The 23531-nt window shown below is 42.7% G+C and overlaps 1 protein-coding gene across 1 annotated transcript in view; it reads right to left on the bottom strand.

Annotated features, from left to right (window-relative positions):
• Positions 1-572: 572 nt before the first annotated feature.
• Positions 573-23531, bottom strand: part of LOC131954731 (calcitonin gene-related peptide type 1 receptor) — a 51933-nt gene continuing 28974 nt past the window's right edge. Inside the window, exons 4-15 of the mRNA XM_059318475.1 lie at positions 23294-23395; positions 21671-21786; positions 19239-19333; positions 18848-18974; positions 16497-16650; positions 16313-16379; positions 14320-14383; positions 14155-14234; positions 8848-8983; positions 7770-7811; positions 7384-7557; positions 573-788 (exon numbers count right to left, since the gene is read on the bottom strand). Of these exons, the coding sequence (XP_059174458.1) occupies positions 684-788; positions 7384-7557; positions 7770-7811; positions 8848-8983; positions 14155-14234; positions 14320-14383; positions 16313-16379; positions 16497-16650; positions 18848-18974; positions 19239-19333; positions 21671-21786; positions 23294-23395 (1262 nt within the window). The 3' untranslated portion in view covers positions 573-683. The remainder of the gene's footprint in view (positions 789-7383; positions 7558-7769; positions 7812-8847; positions 8984-14154; positions 14235-14319; positions 14384-16312; positions 16380-16496; positions 16651-18847; positions 18975-19238; positions 19334-21670; positions 21787-23293; positions 23396-23531) is intronic.

Raw genomic sequence — 23531 nt, 5'->3', positions numbered from 1 at the left:
CAGACACCCGGCCAGACAACCAGACAACCAGACACCCGGCCAGACAACCAGACACCCGACCAGACAACCAGACAACCAGACAACCAGACACCCGACCAGACAACCAGACAAGCAGACAACCGGTCCGACACCCGGCCAGACAACCAGACAACCTGACACCCGGCCAGACAACCAGACACCCGGCCAGACAACCAGACAACCAGACACCCGACCAGACAACCAGACAACCAGACACCCGGCCAGACACCCGGCCAGACAACCAGACACCCGACCAGACAACCAGACAACCGGTCCGACACCCGGCCAGACAACCAGACAACCAGACACCCGGCCAGACAACCAGACACCCGGCCAGACAACCAGACAACCAGACACCCGGCCAGGCAACCAGACACCCGGCCAGACAGCCAGACACCCGGCCAGACAACCAGACAACCAGACACCCGGACAGACAACCAGACAACCAGACACCCGGCCAGACAACCAGACACCCGGACAGACAACCAGACACCCGGACAGACAACCAGACAACCGGCTAGACAGCCTGTGGAAAAATGAAGACAACAACTGTATGTAATTGGACCAGTTTAATAAGACAACATAGATTTCACAGATATGGGAGGTAATGCACTAATGTAAGCGCAGCAACAATTTATTTTTTGGTTATTTCCCTTTTATTGTGTCTACAAGTTCCCGTCAGCCTGTTCCATCAGAGGCGTGGTCGGCTGGGGGCACACCTGAACCAGGGGCGTGGTTGCCAGGGGACACGCCTGTAGCTCGAATGTATCCTGGGGGTAAAGTGTTACAGATGTATAGGTTTACAGGTGTGTTAGAGTTGTATAGGTTTACAGGAGTGTTACAGATGTATAGGTTTACAGGAGTGTTACAGATGTATAGGTTTACATGAGTGTTACAGATGTATAGGTTTACAGGAGTGTTAGAGATGTATAGGTTTACAGGAGTGTTAGAGTTGTATAGGTTTACATGAGTGTTAGAGTTGTATAGGTTTACAGGAGTGTTACAGATGTATAGGTTTACAGGAGTGTTAGAGTTGTATAGGTTTACAGGAGTGTTAGAGTTGTATAGGTTTACAGGAGTGTTACAGATGTATAGGTTTACAGGACAGGAGTGTTACAGATGTATAGGTTTACAGGAGTGTTAGAGTTGTATAGGTTTACAGGAGTGTTAGAGTTGTATAGGTTTACAGGAGTGTTACAGATGTATAGGTTTACAGGACAGGAGTGTTACAGATGTATAGGTATACAGGAGTGTTAGAGTTGTATAGGTTTACAGGAGTGTTACAGATGTATAGGTTTACAGGAGTGCTACAGATGTATAGGTTTACAGGTGTGTTACAGATGTATAGGTTTACATGAGTGTTAGAGTTGTATAGGTTTACAGGTGTGTTACAGATGTATAGGTTTACAGGAGTGTTACAGATGTATAGGTTTACAGGTGTGTTAGAGTTGTATAGGTTTACAGGAGTGTTAGAGTTGTATAGGTTTACAGGTGTGTTACAGATGGAGTGTTACAGATGTATAGGTTTATAGGAGTGTTACAGATGTATAGGTTTACAGGACAGGAGTGTTACAGATGTATAGGTTTACAGGTGTGCTACAGATGTATAGGTTTACAGGTGTAGAGTTGTATAGGTTTACAGATGTGTTACAGATGGAGTGTTACAGATGTATAGGTTTATAGGAGTGTTACAGATGTATAGGTTTACAGGACAGGAGTGTTACAGATGTATAGGTTTACAGGTGTGCTACAGATGTATAGGTTTACAGGTGTGTTACAGATGTATAGGTTTACTGGAGTGTTACAGATGTATAGGTTTACAGGAGTGTTACAGATGTATAGGTTTACAGGAGTGTTACAGATGCATAGGTTTACAGGACAGGAGTGTTACAGATGTATAGGTTTACTGGAGTGTTACAGATGTATAGGTTTACAGGAGTGTTAGAGTTGTATAGGTTTACAGGAGTGTTACAGATGTATAGGTTTACAGGTGTGTTAGAGTTGTATAGGTTTACAGGAGTGTTAGAGTTGTATAGGTTTACAGGTGTGTTACAGATGGAGTGTTACAGATGTATAGGTTTACAGGAGTGTTACAGATGTATAGGTTTACAGGAGTGTTAGAGTTGTATAGGTTTACAGGTGTGTTACAGATGTATAGGTTTACAGGAGTGCTACAGATGTATAGGTTTACAGGAGTGTTACAGATGTATAGGTTTACAGGAGTGTTACAGATGTATAGGTTTACAGGTGTGTTACAGATGTATAGGTTTACAGGAGTGTTAGAGTTGTATAGGTTTACAGGAGTGTTACAGATGTATAGGTTTACAGGAGTGTTACAGATGTATAGGTTTACAGGAGTGTTAGAGTTGTATAGGTTTACAGGAGTGTTACAGATGTATAGGTTTACAGGAGTGTTAGAGTTGTATAGGTTTACAGGTGTGTTAGAGTTGTATAGGTTTACAGGAGTGTTAAAGATGTATAGGTTTACAGGACAGGAGTGTTACAGATGTATAGGTTTACAGGAGTGTTAGAGTTGTATAGGTTTACAGGTGTGTTACAGATGTGTAGGTTTACAGGTGTGTTACAGATGTATAGGTTTACAGGAGTGTTAGAGTTGTATAGGTTTACAGGTGTGTTACAGATGTATAGGTTTACAGGAGTGTTACAGATGTATAGGTTTACAGGAGTGTTACAGATGTATAGGTTTACAGGACAGGAATGTTACAGATGTATAGGTTTACAGGAGTGTTAGAGATGTATAGGTTTACAGGACAGGAGTGTTACAGATGTATAGGTTTACAGGTGTGTTAGAGTTGTATAGGTTTACAGGAGTGTTACAGATGTATAGGTTTACAGGAGTGTTACAGATGTATAGGTTTACATGAGTGTTACAGATGTATAGGTTTACAGGAGTGTTAGAGATGTATAGGTTTACAGGAGTGTTAGAGTTGTATAGGTTTACATGAGTGTTAGAGTTGTATAGGTTTACAGGAGTGTTACAGATGTATAGGTTTACAGGAGTGTTAGAGTTGTATAGGTTTACAGGAGTGTTAGAGTTGTATAGGTTTACAGGAGTGTTACAGATGTATAGGTTTACAGGACAGGAGTGTTACAGATGTATAGGTTTACAGGAGTGTTAGAGTTGTATAGGTTTACAGGAGTGTTAGAGTTGTATAGGTTTACAGGAGTGTTACAGATGTATAGGTTTACAGGACAGGAGTGTTACAGATGTATAGGTATACAGGAGTGTTAGAGTTGTATAGGTTTACAGGAGTGTTACAGATGTATAGGTTTACAGGTGTGTTACAGATGTATAGGTTTACATGAGTGTTAGAGTTGTATAGGTTTACAGGTGTGTTACAGATGTATAGGTTTACAGGAGTGTTACAGATGTATAGGTTTACAGGTGTGTTAGAGTTGTATAGGTTTACAGGAGTGTTAGAGTTGTATAGGTTTACAGGTGTGTTACAGATGGAGTGTTACAGATGTATAGATTTATAGGAGTGTTACAGATGTATAGGTTTACAGGACAGGAGTGTTACAGATGTATAGGTTTACAGGTGTGCTACAGATGTATAGGTTTACAGGTGTAGAGTTGTATAGGTTTACAGATGTGTTACAGATGGAGTGTTACAGATGTATAGGTTTATAGGAGTGTTACAGATGTATAGGTTTACAGGAGTGTTAGAGTTGTATAGGTTTACAGGAGTGTTAGAGTTGTATAGGTTTACAGGTGTGTTACAGTTGTATAGGTTTACAGGTGTGTTACAGATGTATAGGTTTACAGAAGTGTTACAGATGTATAGGTTTACTGGAGTGTTACAGATGTATAGGTTTACAGGAGTGTTACAGATGTATAGGTTTACAGGGGTGTTACAGATGTATAGGTTTACAGGAGTGTTAGAGTTGTATAGGTTTACAGGTGTGCTACAGATGTATAGGTTTACAGGAGTGATACAGTTGTATAGGTTTACAGGTGTGTTACAGTTGTATAGGTTTACAGGTGTGTTACAGATGTATAGGTTTACAGAAGTGTTACAGATGTATAGGTTTACTGGAGTGTTACAGTTGTATAGGTTTACAGGATTGTTACAGATGTATAGGTTTACAGGGGTGTTACAGATGTATAGGTTTACAGGACAGGAGTGTTACAGATGTATAGGTTTACAGGAGTGTTACAGATGTATAGGTTTACAGGAGTGTTACAGATGTATAGGTTTACAGGAGTGTTAGAGTTGTATAGGTTTACAGGAGTGTTAGAGTTGTATAGGTTTACAGGAGTGTTAGAGTTGTATAGGTTTACAGGGGTGTTACAGATGTATAGGTTTACAGGAGTGTTAGAGTTGTATAGGTTTACAGGAGTGTTAGAGTTGTATAGGTTTACAGGAGTGTTACAGATGTATAGGTTTACAGGTGTGTTACAGATGTATAGGTTTACAGGACAGGAGTGTTACAGATGTAAACGTTTACAGGTGTGTTACAGATGTATAGGTTTACAGGAGTGTTAGAGTTGTATAGGTTTACAGGACAGGAGTGTTACAGATGTATAGGTTTACAGGAGTGTTACAGATGTATAGGTTTACAGGAGTGTTAGAGTTGTATAGGTTTACAGGAGTGTTACAGATGTATAGGTTTACAGGTGTGTTAGAGTTGTATAGGTTTACAGGAGTGTTAGAGATGTATAGGTTTACAGGAGTGTTACAGTTGTATAGGTTTACAGGTGTGTTAGAGTTGTATAGGTTTACAGGACAGGAGTGTTACAGATGTATAGGTTTACAGGAGTGTTACAGATGTATAGGTTTACAGGAGTGTTAGAGTTGTATAGGTTTACAGGAGTGTTAGAGTTGTATAGGTTTACAGGACAGGAGTGTTAGAGTTGTATAGGTTTACAGGTGTGTTACAGATGTATAGGTTTACAGGACAGGAGTGTTACAGATGTATAGGTTTACAGGAGTGTTACAGATGTATAGGTTTACAGGAGTGTTACAGATGTATAGGTTTACAGGAGTGTTAGAGTTGTATAGGTTTACAGGAGTGTTACAGATGTATAGGTTTACAGGAGTGTTAGAGTTGTATAGGTTTACAGGAGTGTTACAGATGTATAGGTTTACAGGAGTGTTACAGATGTATAGGTTTACAGGAGTGTTACAGATGTATAGGTTTACAGGTGTGTTAGAGTTGTATAGGTTTACAGGACAGGAGTGTTACAGATGGATAGGTTTACAGGAGTGTTACAGATGTATAGGTTTACAGGTGTGTTACAGATGTATAGGTTTACAGGTGTGTTAGAGTTGTATAGGTTTACAGGACAGGAGTGTGACAGATGGATAAGTTTACAGGAGTGTTACAGATGTATAGGTTTACAGGAGTGTTAGAGTTGTATAGGTTTACAGGAGTGTTAGAGTTGTATAGGTTTACAGGAGTGTTACAGATGTATAGGTTTACAGGAGTGTTAGAGTTGTATAGGTTTACAGGAGTGTTACAGATGTATAGGTTTACAGGAGTGTTACAGATGTATAGGTTTACAGGTGTGTTACAGATGTATAGGTTTACTGGAGTGTTACAGATGTATAGGTTTACAGGAGTGTTAGAGTTGTATAGGTTTACAGGAGTGTTAGAGTTGTATAGGTTTACAGGAGTGTTACAGATGTATAGGTTTACAGGAGTGTTAGAGTTGTATAGGTTTACAGGAGTGTTAGAGTTGTATAGGTTTACAGGAGTGTTACAGATGTATAGGTTTACTGGAGTGTTACAGATGTATAGGTTTACAGGAGTGTTAGAGTTGTATAGGTTTACAGGAGTGTTAGAGTTGTATAGGTTTACAGGAGTGTTAGAGTTGTATAGGTTTACAGGAGTGTTACAGATGTATAGGTTTACAGGAGTGTTACAGATGTATAGGTTTACAGGAGTGTTAGAGTTGTATAGGTTTACAGGAGTGTTACAGATGTATAGGTTTACAGGAGTGTTAGAGTTGTATAGGTTTACAGGAGTGTTAAAGATGTATAGGTTTACAGGAGTGTTAGAGTTGTATAGGTTTACAGGACAGGAGTGTTACAGATGTATAGGTTTACAGGAGTGTTAGAGTTGTATAGGTTTACAGGAGTGTTAGAGTTGTATAGGTTTACAGGAGTGTTACAGATGTATAGGTTTACAGGAGTGTTACAGTTGTATAGGTTTACAGGACAGGAATGTTACAGATGTATAGGTTTACAGGAGTGTTAGAGTTGTATAGGTTTACAGGAGTGTTAGAGTTGTATAGGTTTACAGGACAGGAGTGTTACAGATGTATAGGTTTACAGGAGTGATACAGTTGTATAGGTTTACAGAAGTGTTACAGATGTATAGGTTTACAGAAGTGTTACAGATGTATAGGTTTACAGGAGTGTTAGAGTTGTATAGGTTTACAGGTGTGTTAGAGTTGTATAGGTTTACAGGTGTGTTACAGATGTATAGGTTTACAGGACAGGAGTGTTACAGATGTATAGGTTTACAGGAGTGTTAGAGTTGTATAGGTTTACAGGACAGGTGTGTTACAGATGTATAGGTTTACAGAAGTGCTACAGATGTATAGGTTTACAGAAGTGTTACAGATGTATAGGTTTACAGGAGTGTTAGAGTTGTATAGGTTTACAGGTGTGTTACAGATGTATAGGTTTACAGGAGTGTTACAGATGTATAGGTTTACAGGACAGGAGTGTTACAGATGTATAGGTTTACAGGAGTGTTAGAGTTGTATAGGTTTACAGGTGTGTTAGAGTTGTATAGGTTTACAGGTGTGTTACAGATGTATAGGTTTACAGGACAGGAGTGTTACAGATGTATAGGTTTACAGGAGTGTTAGAGTTGTATAGGTTTACAGGACAGGTGTGTTACAGATGTATAGGTTTACAGAAGTGCTACAGATGTATAGGTTTACAGAAGTGTTACAGATGTATAGGTTTACAGGAGTGTTAGAGTTGTATAGGTTTACAGGTGTGTTACAGATGTATAGGTTTACAGGAGTGTTACAGATGTATAGGTTTACAGGACAGGAGTGTTACAGATGTATAGGTTTACAGGAGTGTTAGAGTTGTATAGGTTTACAGGTGTGTTAGAGTTGTATAGGTTTACAGGTGTGTTACAGATGTATAGGTTTACAGGACAGGAGTGTTACAGATGTATAGGTTTACAGGAGTGTTAGAGTTGTATAGGTTTACAGGACAGGTGTGTTACAGATGTATAGGTTTACAGAAGTGCTACAGATGTATAGGTTTACAGAAGTGTTACAGATGTATAGGTTTACAGGAGTGTTAGAGTTGTATAGGTTAACCAGGTGTGTAACGTGTGACTTATGACACCTGATAAGCCACAGCTGATTTGACTTACTGTAGTTTTATAGTCGCCAACGACCCTTGACCTTTGAACTGTACCATCACGTGTGCTGTCTACAACCGAATAGCCGTCAATGAATGTGGTCGAGGTGAGGCCGGCAGTGTGACCGGCAGTACGGCCGGACATCAACCGGTGCTGCTGCCACTTACGCCGTATCAAAGTGCGAACCTGGTGAGTGCAGTGGCCGAAACTCATAAACATATGCCCACTACGTCATAAACATATGTCCAGTACGTCATAAACATATGCCCACTACGTCATAAACATATGCCCACTACGTCATAATTATATGCCCACTACGTCATAGACATATGCTCATTTTGTATACTACGTCATACACATGTGTCTACTACGTCATACAAACTCGTTCTATGACTCACCTCACCGTTACACAAGCAGAATATGATGGACACGAGAGCACCCTGCAACAGGTAAACAGGGAAAAAGTCACAGGAAAGAAAAAAGCGACAACATAAAATTGCGCAAACAGAAAAAAGTGCAAACAGAAAAAATGCGCATTTCTCTGTGTTGCGCAACTTTATCGGAAAAAAAGTCACAGAAAAATCACAAAAATCTTGATTTGCACTTTCTAAATATTCAATACATAAAAGTATTAAATTCCATACAGATACACATTTGTTACTTTTTTCCCTGTGATTTTTTTCCCTGCAAAATACACGTTGGTTAGTAACAGGCGGATGGGCTTTGTGGTTTGGAAGTATAACCTGTCACAACTGTAGGTAATGTCACTGTCACACATGTAGACAATGTCACTGTCACACCTGTAGACAATGTCACTGTCACACCTGTAGACAATGTCACTGTCACACCTGACCTGTAGGTAATGTCACTGTCACACCTGTAGACAATGTCACTGTCACACCTGTAGACAATGTCACTGTCACACCTGTAGACAATGTCACTGTCACACCTGACCTGTAGGTAATGTCACTGTCACACCTGTAGACAATGTCACTGTCACACCTGTAGACAATGTCACTGTCACACCTGTAGACAATGTCACTGTCACACCTGTAGACAATGTCACTGTCACACCTGTAGACAATGTCACTGTCACACCTGTAGACAATGTCACTGCCACACCTGCAGACAATGTCACTGTCACACCTGTAGACAATGTCACTGTCACACCTGTAGACAATTTCACTGTCACACCTGTAGACAATGTCACTGTCACACCTGACCTGTAGGTAATGTCACTGTCACACATGTAGACAATGTCACTGCCACACCTGTTGACAATGTCACTGTCACACCTGTAGACAATGTCACTGCCACACCTGTAGACAATGTCACTGTCACACCTGTAGACAATGTCACTGTCACACCTGTAGACAATGTCACTGCCACACCTGCAGACAATGTCACTGTCACACCTGTAGACAATGTCACTGCCACACCTGTAGACAATGTCACTGTCACACCTGTATATCTCACCTGTAAGGAGAAGAGCAGCGCCATAATGTGCAGGTAGACGGTGTGCATGAGGGTGTCAGCTGGCGGCATGAGGGGGAGCACAAGGTAGTGCAGGCCAAACAGTGGCACCAGGATCAGCGTGGCTTTGGCCGCTTTTCTGTGGACAAGGGCAGAGCAATGGGTGGGGCACATGGCAGAGCAATGGGTGGGGCACAGGGCAGAGCAATGGGTGGGGCACAGGGCAGAGCAATGGGTGGGGCACAGGGCAGAGCAATGGGTGGGGCACAGGGCAGAGCAATGGGTGGGGCACAGGGCAGAGCAATAGGTGCTGTGGGACATACAAGGGCAGAGCAATGGGTGTGGCACAGGGCAGAGCAATGGGTGGAGCACAGGGCAGAGCTATGGGTGGGGCACAGGGCAGAGCAATGGGTGAGGCACAGGGCAGAGCTATAGGTGGGGCACAGGGCAGAGCAATGGGTGGGGCAATGGGACACATACAAGGGCAGAGCAATAGGTGGGACACAGGGCAGAGCAATGGGTGGGGCACAGGGCAGAGCAATGGGTGGGGCACAGGGCAGAGCAATGGGTGGGGCACAGGGCAGAGCAATGGGTGGGGCACAGGGCAGAGCTATAGGTGGGGCACAGGGCAGAGCAATGGGTGGGGCAATGGGACACATACAAGGGCAGAGCAATAGGTGGGACACAGGGCAGAGCAATGGGTGGGGCACAGGGCAGAGCAATGGGTGGGGCAATGGGACACATACAAGGGCAGAGCAATATGTGCTATGGTACACAAACAAAGACTGACCCAAGAATCATTGAAAAAACGTGTTATGGGTCTTTAATAACCTCCATTCCCCCTCTAACAGCCCACCCCACCACTCCTCAATCATACAGCCTCTGACAGCCCACCCCACCCCTCCCCAATCTTACGGCCTCTGACAGCCCACCCCACCCCTCCCCAATCTTACGGCCTCTGACAGCCCACCCCACCCCTCCCCAATCTTACGGCCTCTGACAGCCCACCCCACCCCTCCCCAATCTTACGGCCTCTGCCAGAAACCCCGTGACATCTACTCTCCTGACGTCACTGACGGAAGCCTGACAAGAGTCGGTTTTTGGCTGGCGTGTCACCATCAGACAATTGGATGCGTCAGGCCGGCGTGTAGAAAACTTACATCTGACACTCCGCACCACCTGACACCCTACACGACCCGACACCCTACAGCACCTGACATCCTACACAAACAGACGTTGAACAAAACACAAAATGTGCCACCTGACACCCTACACAATATGACACTTTACACCACCTGACATCCTACACCACCTGACACCCTACACGACCCGACACCCTACACAATATGACACCCTACACGACCCGACACCCTACACAATATGACACCCTACACCACCTGACAACCTACACATCCTATACCATATGACACCCTACACCATCTGACACCCTACACAATATGACATCCTACACATCCTATACCATATGACACACTACACCATCTGACACCCTACACAATATGACATCCTACACATCCTATACCATATGACACACTACACCATATGACACCCTACACCACCTGACATCCTACACATCCTATACCATATGACACCCTACACCATATGACACCCTACACCATATGACACCCTACACCACCTGACATCCTACACATCCTATACCATATGACACCCTACACCATCTGACACCCTACACAATATGACATCCTACACATCCTATACCATATGACACCCTACACCATCTGACACCCTACACCATCTGACATTCTACACACCCTGACATCCTACACCATCCTACAGCACCTGACACCCTACACCACCTGACATTTAACACAATTAAACACACGTGCAAAATATGCCGTCTTGGAGTAAGCAAAGAGTTAAAAAGTTCATCATGGCGCCCGATATTTCCTTATCAATACAATACAATCTGTTATCAACTGTTAGAAATCTAATTTATAAAGCTCAAACTAACTCTATGTCTCTATTTTTTTCAATACTTTTATTTGCAATTAAAACAAGTACATCAAAATCACATTTTTTACATAATTTCGAACATCGAATGAAAGCTAAAGGTTTTGCAAATGTACATAATGAATATTTACATGATGTCATGTATATGATTATAAAAAAATTTGCAAAGGATGACAGTTAAAGGGGTGAAGGTCAAATGAAAGTGTCAGAAGTCTGGGTGGGGAGAGGACAGGAAATTTTTCAGAGAGGGTCAATGGGACAATGAAGCATTTTCTATGTAGGAAAACAAATTAAGTTGACTAGTTGAAAGAGTGTTTATTTTTAAAACGTTTTTCTTAACTCAGCTTCGCGTTTGTTTGTTTGTTTGGTTGTTTGGATGTTTGTTGTTAAAATTGACATCGAAAATTAGCCCATTTCTGATTGCTCTAGAGACCTGAAATTTGGCATGCATGCTACTTTCGCCTAACAATTTCAGATGCAATCATAAAAACTAGCAATTAGTGACCGTAATTAGCTTAATTTAATTACGCCCCAAGGACCATAAAATTGAGGACATGATTTCTAAAGATACCGACAAGACTTGAGGCCTATTGACACAGTTACTTCGGCCCCAATCGATGTGAGCGCGCTGGCCGTGATCGTATAGTGGTTAGTACTTCGCGTTGTGGCCGCGACAACCCAGGTTCGAATCCTGGTCGCTCAAGATTTTTAGTCCGTGTATTTATAAACACTTTTTTAAAAACCACGTTTTTCATGTGTAGCAACGGACTAAAAAGGAGAAAATAAAATACTTAAAAAAAACTTTTTAAAAAACCACGTTTTTTATGTGTAGCAACGGACTAAAAAGGAGAACGGACACGGTAACACATTGTTAACGGTGACACGGTTGGTACGCTGGGCATGCTAAAATACACATAAACACGTTTTTCCTTAACTCAGCTTCGCGTTTATTTGTTTGTTTATGGGAGATTTGATCACGTGATTCGTGAGTAGATCTCCACGCCAGCAACGTGAATTACACCCTTTCTCTGTTTAAAGCGTATCGGTCGCTCAAGATTTTTTTAGTCCGTGTATTTAAAAACACTTAGTCAAGTCATACTTAATCAAGTGATTAGATAAAGTAGAAAATAAACTATATAAAAAACTGTTTAAAAACCACGTTTTTCATGTGTAGCAACGGACTAAAAAGGAGAAAATAAAATACTTAAAAAAAACTTTAAAAAAAAAACACGTTTTTCTTGTGGACTAAAAAGTAGAAAATAACTATTTACATACATTTGATGACAAAAAACGTGGGTCGGGCAGATGGGTCGGGAAATTTGATGGTGAACGTACCCACGTTTTTTGTCATCAAATGTATGTAAATAGTTATTTTCTACTTTTTAGTCCACAAGAAAAACGTGGTTTTTTTAAAAGTTTTTTTTAAGTATTTTATTTTCTCCTTTTTAGTCCGTTGCTACACATGAGTTTTCAAAAGGTTGCTGTGTGAAAGATGAGGGGAAAGAAACAATATTTAGAACTTTAAATCAGTAAATAATTAGATGTTCGAAATTGGTGTTGGGGTTTTGACTCTATGTCTCTGTATGAATGTATGTAACAGCGGACGGAGTATGCCAAGTCGGCATATAGTAAAAAACTCGACATGATCGCCATGGTGAAATATTCTTAAAGCATTTATTATCTAAATGAATAATTTCAAAAATTAATATGGATGGTTTTGTAAAAATAGTTTCATTTTCCAAAGGTAGCATTTTAATTAAACTCATGTAGAGTAAACAAAGTCAAAGAAAATGTGTCATCCTTTACAAAATTTTAAAAAGTGTACAAATAGCTTCACTTTGCTCCTTTAATGCCAATTTACTTCCCTTGATAGATCACAAACATTATTTTTACTTCCCTTAAAAAAAAAAAAAAACTTTACATCTGGGAAAAAAATACTTTTTACTAGTTTGTTTTGGTGTTGGAAAAAAAAAATATAATTAGCATGGATTGATAAAGTGCAATGTGGATTGGTAAAACACGGAAAATTTTACTGTCTTTTATTTATTTTATACACTGAACATGTTGTTTACTAACTATTTTTAATCAATTACAGTTAAGAAGCCGCTCCTAAATGCCCTCTATGTCTGTTCTATCTTTCAGTTTGCGTACAAGCTGGGGTTTTACAGTCGTTGACTAAATTGTATCAGGCACGTCCGCCCCCACAGGGTTGGCTATCCTGTGGGCGCTATGGCGCACACATTTGTTTTAAACAGTCTGATAGATTATGGATAAGAAAGGTTATTAGATCTATAGTCCTTAACTAAATCGAATCCGGGCATTCTCCTGCGCCCCGACAGGGTGCTATTTGGCGCCCGGGCCTTCCCTCCAGGCGATTCTCTTAACCATTAGGTATAGGAATGTATAGACCTACAATCATGTTCTAGAGGCGGCAACCTTGCGTGTTGAAGCTCTAAATGATAGCAAGTCTCCCGTCCACAATAGCTGTACTTAAAACAGATGTTATTTTCGGGATCCCCCCGTACCAACTAACCTATCTACCCCCCCCCCCGTACCAACTAACCTATCTACCCCCCCCCGTACCAACTAACCTATCTACCCCCCCCCCCGTACCAACTAACCTATCTACCCCCCCCCCCCCCCGTACCAACTAACCTATCTACCCCCCCCCCCCGTACCAACTAACCTATCTACCCCCCCCCCTCCCGTACCAACTAACCTATCTACCCCCCCCCCGTACCAACTAACCTATCTACCCCCCCCTCCCGTATCAACTAACCTATCTACCCCCCCCTCCCGTACCAACTAACCTATCTACCCCCCCCGTACCAACTAACCTATCTACCCCCCCCCCCCTCCCGTACCAACTAACCTATCTACCCCCCCCCCCGTACCAACTAACCTATCTACCCCCCCCTCCCGTACCAACTAACCTATCTACCCCCCCCCCTCCCGTACCAACTAACCTATCTACCCCCCCCCGTACCAACTAACCTATCTACCCCCCCTCCCGTACCAACTAACCTATCTACCCCCCCCCCCCCCGTACCAACTAACCTATCTACCCCCCCCCTCCCGTACCAACTAACCTATCTACCCCCCCCCTCCCGTACCAACTAACCTATCTACCCCCCCCCCCCCCCGTACCAACTAACCTATCTACCCCCCCCTCCCGTACCAACTAACCTATCTACCCCCCCCCCCCCGTACCAACTAACCTATCTACCCCCCCCCCCACGCCCCGTACCAACTAACCTATCTACCCATCCCCTGTAACAAAACCCAACTATCCACACCACTATACCCAAGTCAAAGATGTACCTGCTTTGATTAGCGTCCGGAATTTGCCGGAGTTTCGTCATCAAAAGCCGGACCAGGTTGATCAAGATGCCGATGTTGACCTGGGGTGAAATGAAAATAGCACTTACAAGAAGCAGCCAATCAGAGAGCTGGTGAGAAAATGCTAGCCAATCAGAGGGGACGTACCAGGATAGAAGCGGCGATGGGTCCCGACACGATCCACAGAGTGTGGTCGTCTGTTATCCAGCACCTGAAGACAAGTTAACATTTACTGACCTAAAGGCTAACATTGTTAACTTAAACACTCAGTTAACATTTACTGACCTAAAGGCTAACTTTGTTAACTTAAACACTCAGTTAACATTTACTGACCTAAAGGCTAACTTTGTTAACTTAAACACTCAGTTAACATTTACTGACCTAAAGGCTAACTTTGTTAACTTAAACACTCAGTTAACATTTACTGACCTAAAGGCTAACATTGTTAACTTAAACACTCAGTTAACATTTACTGACCTAAAGGCTAACTTTGTTAACTTAAACACTCAGTTAACATTTACTGACCTAAAGGCTAACTTTGTTAACTTAAACACTCAGTTAACATTTACTGACCTAAAGGCTAACTTTGTTAACTTAAACACTCAGTTAACATTTACTGACCTAAAGGCTAACTTTGTTAACTTAAACACTCAGTTAACATTTACTGACCTAAAGGCTAACTTTGTTAACTTAAACATTCAGTTAACATTTACTGACCTAAAGGCTAACTTTGTTAACTTAACGAACACTCAGACAGTTAACATTTACTAACTTAAAGACTAACTTTGTTAACTTATCAAACACTCAGTGACCTAAAGGCTAACCTTCTTAACTTAAACACTCAATCGGTTAACATTTACTGACCTAAAGGTTAACTTTCTTAACTTAAACACACAGTCAGTTAACATTTACTGGCCTAAAGGCTAAGTTTGTTAACTTAAAAACTTAGTTCGTTAACATTTACTGACCTAAAGGCTAACTTTATTAACTTAAACACTCAATAAGTTAACATTTACTGACCTACAGGCTAACTTTGATAACTTAAACACACAGTTAGTTAACATTTACTGACCTAAAGGCTAACTTTGTTAACTTAACAAAAACTCAGACAGTTAACATTTACTGACCTGAAGGTTTAACTTTGTTAACTTAAACACTCAGTTAGTTAACATTTAATGACCTAAAGGCTAACTTTGTTAACTTAAACACTCAGTTAGTTAACATTTAATGACCTAAAGGTTTAACTTTGTTAACTTGATTTAGCAAACACTCAGTGATATAAAGGCCTAACTTTAAAAAAATAATGTTTTTCCAGCGTGCAATTCAGTTCCAGTATGTTAACGTACTTGTTATATGTCTTATATGTTAACATACTTGTTATATGTATCATATGTTAACATACTTGTTATATGATTCAGTTACAGTATGGTAACAATAATTGTAATATGATTCAGTTCCAGTATGTTAACATACCTGTTATATGAATCAGTTACAGTATGTTAACATACTTGTTATATGTATCATATGTTAACATACTTGTTATATGTTTTATATAGTAACATACTTGTAATATGATTCAGTTCCAGTATGTTAACATACTTGTTATATGTATTATATGTTAACATACTTGTTATATGATTCAGTTCCAGTAGGTTAACATACTTGTTATATGAATCAGTTACAGTATGTTAACATACTTGTTATATGTATTGTATGTTAACATACTTGTTATATGTTTTATATATTAACATACTTGTAATATGTTTCAGTTACAGTATGTTAACATACGTGTTATATGTATTGTATGTTAACATACTTGTTATATGTTTTATATATTAACATACTTGTTATATGATTCAGTTACAGTATGTTAACATACTTGTTATATGATTCAGTTCCAGTATGTTAACATACTTGTTATATGATTCAGTTCCAGTATGTTAACGAGATGTCCTAGAGAAACTGTAGTAGACCATTGTGACCTACGTCAAAGCTTGTGACCTATATTTCTATTGTTACCTCTGGTGACCTCTATTTCTAGTGCTTCAACTGTGACCTACAATTCTAATGCTACCACTGTGACCTACAATTCTAATGCTAGCACTGTGACCTACATTTCTAGAGTGACCTTATGACCTACCGATCCAAACTGGATGGTGTAGATGCTCTGACCGCTCCATACACCACGTTGAAGAGAAACGGAACACCTGTAGATGACGTAATGTGATGGTGTTATCACAAAGATGTTACCACAAAGATGTTAGCACCATGATGTTACCACCCCCACACAAACCACATGTATGAAGGTGTTACCCCCATCTTACCCCATCCTCCTATGACGAGACATTTGATCAGTTTTTTCCCCGTCCTCAGCGCATGCGCCATGATGATGTGCAGATACAGGCCCTCGCACAACATCCAGGAGAAGTTGCTGGCACTGCAGTAATGTGCAACCATGTGCAGCACGCGGCACCACAGCTGAAATGGTTGAAGCAATCACTCAAGTCAACAGTCACTCAACTCAAGTCAACAGTCACTCAACTCAAGTCAACAGTCACTCAACTCAAGTCAACAGTCACACAACTCAAGTCAACAGTCACTCAACTCAAGTCAACAGTCACTCAACTGAACTCAACAGTCACTCAACTCAAGTCAACAGTCACTCAATGCAAGTCAACCGTCACTCAACTCAAGTCAACAGTCACTCAACTCAAGTCAACAGTCACTCAACTCAAGTCAACAGTCACTCAATGCAAGTCAACCGTCACTCAACTCAAGTCAACAGTCACTCAACTCAAGTCAACAGTCACTCAACTCAAGTCAACAGTCACTCAAATCAATTCAACAGTCACTCAATGCAAGTCAACAGTCACTCAACTCAAGTCAACAGTCACTCAACTCAAGTCAACAGTCACTCAACTCAAGTCAACAGTCACTCAACTCAATTCAGCAATCACTCAATTCAACAAACACTCAACTTAATTCAAGAATCACACAAATCGATTCAACAGATATTTAACATGCAACCCATAACTCATGTAAATTCAGCCGAGTTCTAACATGCAACCCATAACTCATGTAAATTCAGCCGAGTTCTAACATGCAACCCATAACTCATGTAAATTCAGCCGAGTTCTAACATGCAACCCATAACTCATGTAAATTCAGCCGAGTTCTAACATGCAACCCATCACTCATGTAAATTCAGCCGAGTTCTAACATGCAACCCATAACTCATGTAAATTCAGCCGAGTTCTAACATGCAACCCATCACTCATGTAAATTCAGCCGAGTTCTAACATGCAACCCATCACTCATCCCTAGCTAGCAACCCGCCAACCCCATAAGACAAAGTGGAAAACACAAAATCTGTTCGCGTACAAAACAAATAAAGTAGGATAGAAGAGCGTTAACTCTTGCCTAAATTCAAGTACATGGCGAGTTGTTCCTCTTAAGTTATCCCCCGTGTTTACCTGTTATTTGATGCAGGATTTAATGGGAACTTATTGCCCCTGAACCCAAAATTCACCCAACCCCCCCCCCCCCCACAAATCATTTGTTGTGAGCGTGCGCAGACAACACGCTTGTAATAAAAGCTTTTCAACTAGGATAGCAGGATAGCAGGGTCGGCGCCATGCTTGGCCATGCTTCTACAGCAGGGTCGCGGGAGTGATCTCCCCTGAACTTTCTTGAATATTCTTATATAACTCTACGGGGGATGGCAACTCGGGATATAGACATGATTTTTAATCCATTTTCAATTACTTAAACTTTTAAAAATAGAATAAAATCTCGTAGAAAAAAAAAGATTGCGCACCAAGTGAACGCCGAACAATATGTGTATAATAGTGCGGGATATTATCAGTACTTTATAAATTCAAATGCGATTTTTTTAGGGATCGGAAATAGCGTAAATTACTACTTACGGTCAACGGAAATTACTCAAAATGTGATAGAAGGCAGAGAATTAAATCTTTTACTTACATGTGAAATTTCATTTATCTATCTGAAACAGTTCTCAAATTATAGGCTTTTGGAAAATTAAAAGTAGAGTAAGTTCAACTTCCGGTTACCGGAAATCTCTGAAAAGTTGATTTTTAAAAATCTCGATTTTTTTTTTGGTGCACGATTACAATATTTCTTCTATACTTCGTATACGAGAAAGTAAAAAGAGAATAGCTATAAAAAAGTTGATGTAAAAAAAAGTGAATAAAAAGTGGATGATCACTTCTCGCCGTCTGCTGAACAGATCAGCCCCCCTCAGTCAGCTGGTTGGGCCCCGGGGCCACGAGCGGCCGGCCGGTGGGAGAGATGTTTGTACATTTAAATTGGAGCTTCTGGCCACATTGGCCCGCAAATTGTGGCCACGGGCGGGCAGGAAACAGATTAGAGAAGGCGCGACACACTTTGTTTTGATTGGTGCCCGACCTCCCCTGCCCGCCCCACGCTGCTCGCTTGATCGGCTGGCTTGATCATGCTCTAATGGGCACAGCTTAATTAAGTTCGTTCATTAGTGAAAAAAATGGTAGGCTAGAAGGACTAAAATAAGCTAACTCCTCCACCCAACCCACCTTCATCCAACCCAACCCAACCCCACCCAACCCTACCCCACCCCAACAAACATAAACATGGTGACGTCATCAAGTGGTGATGACGTCACGTGTCTGGGACGTACCGGGTTCTCCAGTATGACGTGGCCATTGAGGATGACGGTCTTGTAGTAGATGGTCCAGACGACACTGGTCAGCAGGTAGCTGACGAACAGGTTCTTGTGGATGGTCACTCGGTCACAGCGCAGCTGCCTGGGTCAGTTCAAGCAAAGGTAACGTCATATGGTCGGTTCAAGCAAAGGTAACGTCACATGGTCAGTTCAAGCAAAGGTAACGTCACATGGTCAGTTCAAGCAAAGGTAACGTCGTATGGTCAGTTCAAGCAAGGGTAACGTCGTATGGTCAGTTCAAGCAAGGGTAACATCGTTATGGTCAGTTCAAGCAAAGGTAACGTCGTATGGTCAGTTCAAGCAAAGGTAACGTCGTGTTGTAACCGTAGTAAGAAAAAAGCCTCACAGAAAACCCTGGAACACCAGCAGAGAGAAGGCCAGTAGGACGACGGAGATGGCGGACCCAGCGAAGAATAAATAAATATGGCTGGTGTCAGTAACCTGCAACATACACAATCAACTGTTAACAACATACACAATCAACTGTACACAAAAAATTTTAACGGTCTTTTCATAAATGTTAATAGTCCAACAATGAGAACAGTTTAAACCTTACCTTAATCTATAAACCCACCTGTACAAACACCACATGTACAAACCCCACCTGGACCTATAAACCCCACCTGGACCTACAAACCCCACCTGGACCTACAAACCCCACCTGTACTAACCCCACCTGGACCTATAAACCCGACACTTCTCACCTTGACCTACAAACCCCACCTGGACCTACAAACCCCACCTGGACCTACAAACCCCACCTGGACCTACAAACCCCACCTGTACTAACCCCACCTGGACCTATAAACCCGACACTTCTCACCTTGACCTACAAACCCCACCTGGACCTACAAACCCCACCTTGACCTACAAACCCCACCTGGACCTACAAACCCCACCTTGACCTACAAACCCGACACTTCTCACCTTGACCTACAAACCCCACCTGGACCTACAAACCCCACCTGGACCTACAAACCCCACCTTGACCTACAAACCCCACCTGGACCTATAAACCCCACCTGAACCTACAAACCCGACACTTCTCACCTTGACCTACAAACCCCACCTGGACCTACAAACCCCACCTGGACCTATAAACCCCACCTGGACCTATAAACCCGACACTTCTCACCTTGACCTACAAACCCCACCTGGACCTACAAACCCCACCTGGACCTATAAACCCCACCTGGACCTACAAACCCGACACTTCTCACCTTGACCTACAAACCCCACCTGGACCTACAAACCCCACCTGGACCTACAAACCCCACCTGGACCTACAAACCCCACCTTGACCTACAAACCCCACCTGGACCTATAAACCCCACCTGGACCTACAAACCCGACACTTCTCACCTTGACCTATAAACCCCACCTGGACCTACAAACCCGACACTTCTCACCTTGACCTATAAACCCCACCTGGACCTACAAACCCCACCTGGACCTACAAACCCCACCTGGACCTACAAACCCCACCTGTACTAACCCCACCTGGACCTATAAACCCGACACTTCTCACCTTGACCTACAAACCCCACCTGGACCTACAAACCCCACCTTGACCTACAAACCCCACCTGGACCTATAAACCCCACCTGGACCTACAAACCCGACACTTCTCACCTGGACCTACAAACCCCACCTGGACCTATAAACCCCACCTGGACCTATAAACCCCACCTGGACCTATAAACCCCACCTGGACCTATAAACCCCACCTGGACCTACAAACCCGACACTTCTCACCTTGACCTACAAACCCCACCTGGTCCTACAAACCCCACCTGGACCTACAAACCCCACCTTGACCTACAAACCCCACCTGGACCTATAAACCCCACCTGGACCTACAAACCCGACACTTCTCACTTTGACCTACAAACCCCACCTGGACCTACAAACCCCATCTGGACCTATAAACCCCACCTGGACCTATAAACCCGACACTTCTCACCTTGACCTACAAACCCCACCTGGACCTACAAACCCCACCTGGACCTATAAACCCCACCTGGACCTATAAACCCCACCTGGACCTACAAACCCGACACTTCTCACCTTGACCTACAAACCCCACCTGGACCTACAAACCCCACCTGGACCTACAAACCCCACCTTGACCTACAAACCCCACCTGGACCTATAAACCCCACCTGGACCTACAAACCCGACACTTCTCACCTTGACCTATAAACCCCACCTGGACCTACAAACCCCACCTGGACCTACAAACCCCACCTGGACCTATAAACCCCACCTGTACTAACCCCACCTGGACCTACAAACCCCACCTGTACAAACCCCACCTGGACCTACAAAGCCCACACTTCTCACCTGGACCTACAAAGCCCACACTTCTCACCTTGACCTACAAACCCCACCTGGACCTACAAAGCCCACCTGGACCTACAAAGCCCACACTTCTCACCTGGACCTATAAAGTTCACCTGGACCTACAAACCCCACCTGGACCTACAAACCCCACCTGGACCTATAAAGTTCACCTGGACCTACAAAGCCCACACTTCTCACCTTGACCTACAAACCCCACCTGGACCTATAAACCCCACCTGGACCTACAAAGCCCACCTGGACCTACAAACCCCACCTGGACCTACAAACCCCACCTGGACCTACAAACCCCACCTGGACCTACAAACCCCACCTGGACCTACAAACCCTACCTGGACCTATAAACCCCACCTGGACCTACAAACCCCACCTGGACCTACAAAGCCCACACTTCTCACCTTGACCTACAAAGCTCACCTGAGTTGTCTCCGTTGTACAGGCGGAGTAGTTGGCCCTGGACTGGTTGTCTGCCCGCTCCCACTGACCGCTGTCCAGACATTGGAGGAACACGAAGCTGCTCACATCTTCAGCGGCTGCTGACCAGACGACAAGATCATGGCCGGATCTAACCGGGCCTCAGCCGGATGATAGCCGGATCTAACCGGGCCTCAGCCGAATGATAGCCGGATCTAACCGGGCCTCAGCCGAATGATAGCCGGATCTAACCGGGCCTCAGCCGGATGATAGCCGGATCTAACCGGGCCTCAGCCGGACGACTGGACTAACCATGTGACAGCTAGGTCTAGCCAATCAACATCCGAATGTATCAAATAGCCGGTCAACAGTCGGTCTAAGCCGGATGTAGTCATCCGGTATTCAGCCGGAAACTAACCATTAGTTAGCCGGCTGAAAGTGAACGTGTAAGTGAGCGCCGTGAATGAGATGAATTTGTCAGCGGATAACGAGCCGGTTAATTCAAACTCAGCGGACACTCGTCACCCGCCTTCAAACATTTATTTTCATTAACGGTCGCTCATGGTGACGTCATTCACTGACAAAAAAACATGAAATGGGGTAGTCGATTCCTAGAAAAGACACAATACACCCTAGCGATACCAGGAAAAAGCTTTTAGTTTCGCGTCTATTAGCTCGGCTAATTGGTCGGTGTCTCCTTGCATGGCCAGACCTCAAATGATGGTGTCAAGTTAGAAATAAAGTCTTATCTGTGTCGTGTAGGTAATTAGCCCATCTGTGTCGTGTAGGTAATTAGCCCATCTGTGTCGTGTAGGTAATTAGCCCATCTGTATCGTGTAGGTAATTAGCCCATCTGTGTCGTGTAGGTAATTAGCCCATCTGTGTCGTGTAGGTAATTAGCCCATCTGTGTCGTGTAGGTAATTAGCCCATATGTGTCGTGTAGGTAATTAGCCCATCTGTGTCGTGTAGGTAATTAGCCCATATGTGTCGTGTAGGTAATTAGCCCATATGTGTCGTTATCTGTTTCATATATGTGTTAGGTCAAAGTTTCGGTCGACCATGGCCAGTCCGTGGTAAATGTCCGAAAGAAGAAAACATTTCGTACTTTGACCGGTCAATTGGGAAGATTGATTGGCCAATGTGCGTATCAACCGGCCAATGTGCGTATCGGCCGGCCAATGTGCGTATCGCCCGGCCAATGAGTGCTTTGGACGAATTCGGGCTTTGATCGTAATGTAAATTGAATGAATGAATGAGTAAATGAATGAATGAGTGAATGAATGAATGAATGAGTGAGTGAATGAATGAATGAATGAATGAATGAATGAATGAATGAATGAATGAATGAATGAATGAATGAATGAATGAATGAATGAATGAATGAATGAATGAATGAATGAATGAATGAATGAATGAATGAATGAATGAAATAATTAAACAAAGATATATATATATATATATATATATATATATATATATATATATATATATATATATATATATATATATATATATATATATATATATATATATATATATATATATATATATATTGTGTGTGTAGTGTGTGTGTGTGTGTGCATGTTTGTGTGTTCGTCGTTATGTAGAGTAGTGTGGGTACTTACGGAAGACAGGTAAAGCTTCTGAGCACAGCACTCGTCCAAGGGTTCCTGCCCTTGTGTGGTTAAAGCAGGCGAAGCCATCGAAAAAACCAGGACAGTAAACACCTGCAACACACAGGTCATTTACAGGTGGTGTTTAGGTGGGTTGTGTGGGTGTTTAGGTGGGTTGTGTGGGTGTTTGGGTGGGTTGTGTGGGTGTTTAGGTGGGCTGTGTGGGTGTTTAGGTGGGTTGTGTGGGTGT

This window comes from Physella acuta, unplaced genomic scaffold (genome assembly GCF_028476545.2).
Source record: "Physella acuta isolate Inbredline_101_S28 unplaced genomic scaffold, ASM2847654v3 ptg000079l, whole genome shotgun sequence".
Lineage (NCBI taxonomy): Eukaryota > Metazoa > Mollusca > Gastropoda > Physidae > Physella > Physella acuta.
The sequence above is the reverse complement of the archived record's forward strand: the minus strand, read 5'-3'. Positions and strand labels throughout refer to the sequence as shown.